This window comes from Echinops telfairi, unplaced genomic scaffold, assembly GCF_000313985.2.
Source record: "Echinops telfairi isolate 266 unplaced genomic scaffold, ASM31398v2 ScPeMD7_1;HRSCAF=3_0, whole genome shotgun sequence".
In the NCBI taxonomy this organism is placed as follows: Eukaryota; Metazoa; Chordata; class Mammalia; order Afrosoricida; family Tenrecidae; genus Echinops; species Echinops telfairi.
The window spans coordinates 4,143,012-4,152,659 of NW_022103896.1; the positions used below are offsets into that span (position 1 = coordinate 4,143,012).

At 47.7% G+C, this 9,648-nt stretch overlaps 1 protein-coding gene across 1 annotated transcript in view; it reads left to right on the forward strand.

Moving 5' to 3' along the window:
* The window catches only part of FAM135B (family with sequence similarity 135 member B), a 235,072-nt gene that overhangs the window by 215,371 nt on the left and 10,053 nt on the right, over nt 1–9,648 (forward strand). Inside the window, exons 15-17 of the mRNA XM_045286938.1 lie at nt 3,310–3,476; nt 7,576–7,667; nt 8,449–8,546. Of these exons, the coding sequence (XP_045142873.1) occupies nt 3,310–3,476; nt 7,576–7,667; nt 8,449–8,546 (357 nt within the window). The remainder of the gene's footprint in view (nt 1–3,309; nt 3,477–7,575; nt 7,668–8,448; nt 8,547–9,648) is intronic.

The window sequence follows — 9,648 nt, forward strand, 5'->3', positions numbered from 1 at the left end:
ACATTGTGTCAAGCACATTTGTACATTTGTTGCCATCATCATTTTTAAAGCGTTTTCTTTCTACTTGAGTTTTTGGTATCAGTTCCTCATTTTTCCCCTCCCTCTCCCACCATCCTGCCTTCATGAACCCGTGATAAATTATAAATTATTGTTACTTTCATATCTTATGCTATCCACGGTCTCCCTTCACCCATGTTTCTGTTGTTCATCCCCACTGTGTATCCATATCCAGATGTGCATTTTCTCCAAATGGGGGATAATTCCGTACAAAATATATTGTTTTTAAAAATGTTTACGGCATTTTGTAAAGCTCTTGCTCTGTTGATCAATCTGTTGTCATCATTTTAATGCTTAAAATGATGTTCTATTTTATAGATGTGCATTTATTTATTATATGCCCTCAGCGGTGGACCCTCAAGTTCTGTTCAGTTGTGATTATCACCAATAACCCTCTTCAGAGTGTCATCCCCCTGCCAGTTTTTCACCCTCAAAAGTGGCAGTTTCGAAGGGTCTTTGGGGAGCATGGGATCTTCATCAGATTTACGTTCTCGGCCCCCTGCCGAGTGGTGGTGCTAGCAGCTGCTGTGAAGTTGGCAAGGTCAGAAACCCACCCTTAGTCCCAGGCTGGGTCTGTATGTACTTTGCTCCTTCCACTATGAACCACACAGCAACTGAAATACACTATTAAATCATTTTACCCAAGCAGCCCATTACGTTCACACAATTAACAAACATGTTATTTCTAGTAACAAGTGACAAATCACAACAGGAACTTGCTTATTTGTAACATTCCCCAAAGAGGTGGCCGAGAGAAGTAGACTTCTTGCTGGTGAAGCACCCAGAGCCACTGGTAGGCCGTTTGGTAATGTCTGCGTGCCCAGGTGATGGCCAAGGGCTGTCATCTCCCCGTGGTGTCTTCATTGTCAATCTCTCTGCCCCACTGGTCCACCGCCTCCCACCCAGACTGAGCCCACGCAGGTCCTGCGCTGTGCTTTCCGGTGACTGCTGTTCCTTTGAGCTCCTACAGAGCATCCTTTCAAAGCAGTCAGTGTTGTTTGTTTGAGATGAACTGGTTTGTCACTGAAGACTCCAAGTCTATTTCATGTGTACTTTTCCTCCTCTTTATATTTGTAAGCCACTCCATCCACTAATGTTGAGGGATAAGGAATCCGGGGCAATTAAAAAAAAAAAAAAAAGGAACCCATGTATATTGTACAGTCCATCTCAAGAAATGAAATCAACATCACTGTCCTGTTCAACCCTCCATTCATCCTTCCCCTCCCCCATGCTCCCTCCCTCCCCTCTGCCCGTTCCCACCCTCTGACCTGACCGCAATGTAGTCATCAAAGTCTTGTCCATTGGTGTATAAACCACATTTATTCTTCTTTGTGTTTGCTTACGATGGTGATAGGAAATATTATCTTTGTGAGATTGAACTTGCCAAGCATACTGTTCTCTAGTTTTGTCTGTGTCTTGTAGTTTTTTCTTGATGCATAAAATCCCATGTGAATGGAATGTGAAGGGAAAACATACATAATCAATAGACCTAACTGTTAAACTTAAAGTCTGCTTCATAGGATCCTTTTGGTTCTGTAATAATTTCTGGATTGCATGGTACCTCTCTTCTACTTGGACCCAGTAAGTCTGGAATTTGAAGTTCTATAATTTTTCTTTTTGTTCGAGATCCATGTATTGAGTCCCTGTTCAAAATTATCCTGCAATGGTAGCTGGGCACCGTCTAGTTCTTCTGGTCATTCATGGCTCTCTTTAGACCTGCAGACCATTTCCTTCTCTGATTTCTGTGTCATCTTCTTCCTCCATTTCCCCAGGTGAGCAGAGGTCAATTGTTGTATCTGTTGGCTGTTAGCATGCTTTCAGGAAACTGTAAAAGCAATGTTAGACCAAATGACTTCACAAGGACCTTTGCTTTTGCAAGGAAGAACAACACCTAATACATACCCCAAACCCACCCACAGCCATGCAGTCAGTTCCTATTCCTGGTGACCCTACATGACAGAAAAGAGCTGTTCCCCAGGTTTTCTGAGACTGCAAATCTTTCCAGGAACAGCCTTCCTCATGTTCCCCTGCAGATCGGCTAGTAGATTCAAATCACTGTCTGGGTGAGCAGTCCAGTGCTTAACCTACTCTTCTATCCCTGCTCCCCAACCACTTCAGTTAGGACCCTGGCTGCTTCAACAAATCCATGCCAGGCCCTGTTGAAGGTCTGCATGGCGTGGTTTGCCCTGGCCGTTGTGCTGGTGGAGACGGAGCCACGAGAGACCAGTGAGGACAATTGTTGGTCAGTGTGATGGCTCTTTGGCCTACAGTGGAGTCAAGAAGCTATGGGGCTGATTGGGCTGGAGGCCAGGAGAAGCTTCCCAGAGAACGTTCCCTCTGGGTTGACAATGATGATCCTCAGAACAGGACTGCGCATAGATCTTTGTACTGCTTGCTGTATTTCCACAACTGCACTCGGCATTCCACACAGATCATATCACTTCATGGACTAGGTCACTTTATGAACTCGATCAAGATTTCTGCTTCCCTCTCACAGATGAGGAAACTGAGCAGAGAGGGGAGAGGTGGTTTGCCCACTGCTTGGAGGAGTCAGAGCTGGGTTGTCACTTAATGGCTTTGCCACTTCACCACTCCCCTGTCAGTTTACCAGGCAGAGGGTGACACGGGACAGCCAGGTAGGGAAGGCGTCCCAGGCAGCAAAGTCCAATAATGTGTTTTGTCCAGGGAGTTCATGGGAAACCCATAGAGCCGGAGCTTGACCGGATGCCTTGATTGTCAGAGTCTGGCAACCTGTCCACCGCCTGGGCCAGGCTGCCGAGTTCACCCTTTATCATCTCGTACTGTACTGGGGACGACTGGAGTTTTTGCTTTCTGGCGGCCCCAGCTTTCACAGACCTCTCAGCGTATGAAGCGTGTCATTTGAGGGAATGGCCAGGGAGGGCGCTGCACAAGCAGGAGGAGGTAAACCAGAGGTCAGGTGTGCCAAGTTAGGTCCTTTGGGCTCTTGGAAGAGCTTTTGAAAGATTCCAGAGACCCTTGGCATTGGAGAGCCCCTTAGCTATGCTGCCCTCCAGTCTCAGACTCAATGCAGGGACCCCAAGAAACGGATGGAAGCGAAAGCAGCTGGGTCTTTGGGTTTGGGGGAGGGGCGCTGCTTCTCTCCCCCCTGAGGTCTCATCGTCTGTCTTTGCCGTCTTGCATTCCTTCATTATCTTCCCATCTAAGCCCGACTCATTTCCTCTCCCGCATGGACACATGGCGTGGCATGCGATTAATTGGTGTATTCTCCAGTTTCTATCAGGCCAAAGAAAAATTTAAAAAAGAGCTGAAGATTGAAGGATTTCTGTACAGTGACTTATCCGTACTAGCTTCTGACGTGCCGTATTTCCCACCAGAGGAAGAGGAAGACAATTTGGAAGATGGGATTCACCTGGTTGTCTGCGTCCATGGCCTCGATGGTAAGTTCTAGAACCAGTGCCTCCCTCAAAAGGCAGCGCTGTATACAAGTTTGAGTGCTGCTGGAACTGATTTTGATCAGCTGTCCATCCACCAAGCAAAAGTTTGTTTAGCCTCTTTGAACCGACGTACAACAGAACAAAACGCAGCCCCATCCTCGCAAGTAATCCTATGTTTGAGTCCATTGTTAGAACTAGTGTGCCAATCTAACCCATGGAGGGCCCTGCTCTTCTTCACGGACTGAGCAGGGTGGCCTTCTCCAAGAACCGGTCTCTCCTGAGAACAAGTCCGAAGTACCCGAGGTGAAGTCTAGCTACCCTTACTTCTAAGGAGCACGCTGGCGTTACTGCTTCCAAGACAGATTCGTTTGTTCAAATAATTAAGAATTAGAGAGACGAACGAACGTGTCGGAAGTTGTGGTCACTTGTTTCTTGCGCTCATGGAATGGCAAGGCCGCGGTGTGGTGGGCTTCCATATGGTGTGCTTCGTTCTTCTCTCTCCTGTGGCCAGTACCAGTAAGTGTCCGCACTTGACACAAGGACGCATAGCAGTGGTTCCCAACCTTCCTAAGGGCCTGACCCTTTAATACAGTTCCTCATGTTGTGGAGAAAGTTATTTTCATTGCTACTTCATAACTGTAATTTTGCTACTGTTATGAATTGGGCAACCCCTATGAAAGGGTCATTTGACCCCCCAAAGGGGTCGCGACCCACAGGTTGAGAACCGCTGACAGATAGCCTAGGGGACTAGTTAGCAACGTATTGAACAATCCATTTGAAGTCATTACTTTGTACGTGATGAAGTGATGGGGGTCTGCAAAGGCTTAGGGAAATTGGCATTTAGAGTGGATATGTAAGGCTAGACCCATAATATAAACAGGGGATGCCCAAAGGACCCACCTTTTACCACTACAGTGAGGAACACATGTTCGAAGGGCCCTAGCACCCTTAATAACTCCATTTGACAGGGATATCTCCCTGAAACACTTAACTACCATGGGGCTGCTGGGGTCCCATGGGGGCACGGGGCCAGGGGAAGCAGCTACCTCACCAACAAAGATGGGGTGAGTGAGGTTCATGGACAGCAGAGTCAAAGCAGTCATCAGAGTAGCCATTCTTGCCTGGACTTGGTGTTGCCTACTTAGGCAAGGTGCATCTGGGAGTACGTTGTTGTTGTTGTTGTTGTTGACATTAGGTGCCACAAAGTTGGTTCCCACTCATAGTGCACAACAGAATGAAGCCCTGCCTGGTCCTGTGCCAACCTCCCAGTTGTTCCAAGGCCTGAGCCCATTGTTGCAGCCACGAAGTCAATCCACCTCCTTGAGGGCCTTCTAGTATACCATCTACGAGTATGCCAGCTGGGAAGTCTCCTAAATATCTATTTGATATGTTCAAGTGAAAGAAATTTAGGTCAAGTGAACTGCAGTCTAATGCACATCTCCAGAGTAGAGAGTCATTGCCCCTCTAGCAATTCCCAAACTTGAGCCGGTTTATGGATTCAACAGTCCCTTGCCAAGCCCCCTTGAGGCGAGACCTCACTATAAGGCCAAATGTGTATACTGTTCATCTTCCTCCAAGCCTTCTCCGAAGGAATCTACCACACTTAGGGAGCATGACTGCTCAGTGGGGCAAAGGAAATGATCAGACTTTTCAGAGATTACTGGACACTGGCTCCCTATTGACACTAATTCCAGGAGACCCAAAACATCACTGTGGCCCACCAATCAGAGGGAGAGGACGGAGGTCCTATGATCTTTGGAATAGTCGCTCAGGTTGGTCTCCCAGTGTGTCCAGTGGGTTTCCTAGCCCACTGTGCAATGTGTTCTCTAGTTCCGGAAGGCATCGTTGGAATAGGCATGTTCAGAAACTGGCAGAATTCCCACACTGCATCCCTGACGCAGGAAGCACCGGTGAGGATGTCATCTCATGTGTTTCCCTCTCCTAATTGGCTTTCGCAACAAAGAGGTGGAACTTGGAGAATGAAAACGTGGATGATCATAAATTTAACTAGACGGTGATTCTAACTGCAGCTTCCGTCACAGATGTGGTTTTATTACTTGAGCAAACCAATACATCTCCATGTACCTGGTCTGCAGCTCTTGATCTGACTGATGCCTTTTATTTGATTCCAATTTTTAGTGATTGCCAGAAGCAGTTTGCCTTCAGTCGGTAAGGCCAGCAATCTGCCTGCACTGTCATACCTCAGAATTGCACGAACTCTCCAACCAAATCCTATGTCATAATTTAGCCCAGAGGAACTCCCGTATCATCAAGGAAGAAGAACTAAGAGTGGTCCACATCATGTGGACCCAGGCCTCCTGTGCTGAATGCCTCGTAGACCCAGAGGAAGATTGAAGCGGGAGGCAGAACCCACAGACATTGAGTGTAGTAGATTAGGGCCTTCCCCTACAGACATTAAGAAGACCTTCCCCTGGGGCTAGGGCACTGAATTCAGACCTAAACCGGGAGGACATACATGTTTGTTTGTTAAAGCCACACACTTGTGGTAATTCTATTACAGCTGCACAGCATAACTAATAAAATTACCATCTATAAAATAATGACAATTGTTTTCCAGGATGGAAAGGCAAGCCATTTAAAATGATAGAAATAAATTCAATGAAAAGAGAATCATTTGACGACAGTTTGGATCTTCCTGTTTTCATAAGGCTTCAAGCTTGAGACGTGCTCTGTCTTCAGCAACTGTAGGCTAGTGAAGACATCGTAGTTTTGATGTGGCCCTTCTGATCAAAAGGCACTCAAAACAGATAAAGAGCGGCGTTGCCACTCCTCAGCCGAATATTGTCTTCATCCGCTCCTTGGACCACAGTCCAATTCTCCACTGGCCAGAATGCAGCTTTCTCATGGAGATGAGATTAAATCCAAATGAATCAAGACTCTTGGCCTCCTTGTTAAAAGAATGAATCTGGTCAGCCCATTGCTTTTTGCCTCCCCACCACCCCACGTATCATGCATGTATGGGAAGCGGTCTGTGAGCACCTTCGCAGAACCATTAATACTCTTTTGATCAGAAGATTGAGCTTTCAATTAATATGTCCTTACCTGAGCCACAAGACTTCAGGAAACAACTGATACCAGACACAGGTTACCTCTCTCATTTAAGGGGCCTATGCCCACACGCCTTAGAGTTTTATAGGATCCGTAATGATTCGGTTAAGAACATTCAACTCGTGGTCCATTCATACTTACCCTTAATGCTATGTAAATTTCCCCTCACATTGAAAGGATTGAACCAACCTCCATGGAAAACAGATTCGTTATCACGAACTTCTTCACTTACTGCACATGGCTTTGAGTCGAGGAAAAGGCTCAGAGCCTTTTCTTGCAGAGGCTTAAAACCACATCCAATCCCATCCAGTTGATCCCAGCTTATAGCGACCCTATGAGAGAGTACAGGTTTCTCCATGGGTTTCCAAGGTTATAACTCTTTACCGAAGCAGGTTGCTTCACCTTCCTGGCACAGGGTGACCGGTGGATTTGAACCACTGCTCATTGGTTGTTGGCCAAGTGCTTTAACCATCACAACACTAGGTGGTCTTGGTGCCTCTGAGACCGGCAGCAACTTCGCGGTCCTTAGCTTTCATTCCTGCCCCTAGGGGGTTGCATGCTTATGACTCCTGTTTCCAAAGATGATTTTTATTCTCTTGAAGATGAGTTGACCCATCCTGATTGGCTTGTTTTGAGGATCTCCTGAATGTGACAAGGCTGGGGAGGTAGTCTTGTATTCAGCACGAGACTGGAGGGGAGAGTGGCAGTTCCCAGATTATCCCGCACTGGCTATTAGAAGGCACCCCAAGCAACCTGTTTGAGGCAACCTGAACTGACGGAGGAAGAAAGGAGGGGTGTTCTGCCTCCAGCTGCATCTGCATATGGAATACTCACAGAGTCCACTTGACAGACAATGGAGTGGTTTCATTGCGTCTGAGCCATTGGAAAGGTCCAGACTCTGTGTGCATATCGGAGGCAAGAAAGGAGATGTCGACAGACAATGGGACTGGGGGGAGAGGGGCATTGAGTCCTTAGGGGTCCCCTTTTCTGTGCCTAACCCTGGCACTGGGGTGGGGTTCTCTGTCGTTTCTAGGGAACAGTGCAGATCTACGGCTGGTAAAGACTTTCATTGAACTGGGACTCCCTGGAGGAAAACTCGACTTCTTAATGTCTGAGAAGAATCAGGTAGGACCACAAGGACATAAGAGATGAAGGGCCGCTGGAAGCATGGCTCACAGGCGTCTCCGACCCGAGAGCCATAGGATGCTTTAGAGACACAAAGATTGGGGAGGGGGAGGGGGAATCATTCCACCCATCACTGCCCATGTACTTGGATGGTCTAGACTTCTGCCTTTATTCCAGGAGGGTGAGGAAGAGTAAGAAGTGGGAGCACATGAGCCTTTTGGTTCCTCTTCATCTCAGAGGGACTGGAGTGGGTGGCAGCTTGGAGCAGCCATGATGTAGGTCCCCCCAAAGCCTATCTGGGGAAGTGGGTGGTCACAGACATCTAGTAACCCATGGAGTTTGGCTGTGACATCTTTATGGTCAGTGTCATATGGGGACCTTAACTGTTTCAGATACCAGGGGCTCAAAACTATTTTGAAAACGATGATGGCAACCTATGTACAAGTGTGCTCGATACAATGGATTTATGAATTGTTATAAGGTCTGTAAGAGCCCCCAACAAAGTGATTAATAATAATTTTTAAAAAAAGAATGGTGGACCATGTGCCTACAGAAGTGTCAGAGTCAATGAGAACTGCTCAGAACCTGCTGGCAACAAGCTGTATCTGGGGTGTCTTCAGAAGCCCCGTGTCTTCATGGTAGCCTGGCCTGGGCCTCTCTTTCTTGATATGGAACCCCAATATCTAGCCCTGATAGAGAGCTTCCGGACACTCGGAAAGCCCCGAGGCTGCAAGAAGAAGATGGGCCTGTGGTCATCTGCTCCTCTGTTCTCTCCTTCCAGATGGACACGTTTGCAGACTTTGACACCATGACTGACCGGCTGCTGGACGAGATTATCCAACATATCCAGTTATACAACCTCTCCATTTCTCGAATCAGGTAAAAGAAGGCCCGGGGAGTTAATTCAGGGGGCAGAGCAGACCCTGGGGCATGAGTATACAAGTCCAGCGGGATACCACTCCTGGATGCTTTGAGCAGGTGGGTTGCGATCGGGGCAGAAGTGAGTACCTGGCACAGTGACCATGCCCAGCCCTGTCTTAGCATGGGGGACCAGCCTCTGTGGCTCAGCCAAGAAAGAGCTGGATTACAAACCAGACTTCCTAGGTTGGTGTTTGTCTTGCTGTTCCAAACGCTCAGTACTTCCATCCCAACTCTCCCATGTGCCAGCTCTGGACACCCTTCAATAGGCTCTCGACGTTTCTGAGCCTCTGTTTCTCGATCTGTTAAATGGGACTAGCACTAAGACGATACTTCCCAGAACTGAGTCAATCGCCCATTTAATAAGAACTCTTTATCTGGTCTTTCCAGGGTACCAATTCCTAAACTACCCCCATTACTATCGAATGGATTCTGACTCACAGCCACCCTATAGGGTAGAGTAGAGCTGCCTTTTGTGGGGTTTGAGATGTTGGCCTTTAAGGGACCAGACAGCGTCGTCTTTCTCCTGAGGAATGACTTTTGGGTAGCAGCCCAGTGCACTGGACCCCCAGAGCCCCCTACAGCTGGGCTGAAATATTCCAATGCTGAAGAGAGAGCCATGGAAGAGTTTGCAAGTTCGCGGCACTGCACCATTCCCTGGGTAGTTCTAAGGCCACCACATACCTGACCCCATTTAGTTCTCAGAAATGAAATAGTAATAATAATTTATTCCACAGGACAGAATTTGAGGCCAGGCAGCAAAAACAAAGGGGCAGAGACGGGAAAATGCCATTTCATAGACACGTATCCATGTCCCTTCTTTGCCGGTTTAGACTGGAGAAGTGGAGAAGCAAACACGCCTCTCATGGACGAGGAAGTTGACGAGGGAGTGAAGCGCAGGGTGGGGCTAAGGACAGGCCCCTGCAGGCAGATTGGATGAACGAATGAGTGAATGAATGGATGGAAGAATCCGTGAATACGTGAATGAGGCTAGAGACGTCCAGGAAAACAGCCTAGGAGGGGCTGCCCCAACTAGGCCAAGGAGCTCTGAAGAAGCAGGATG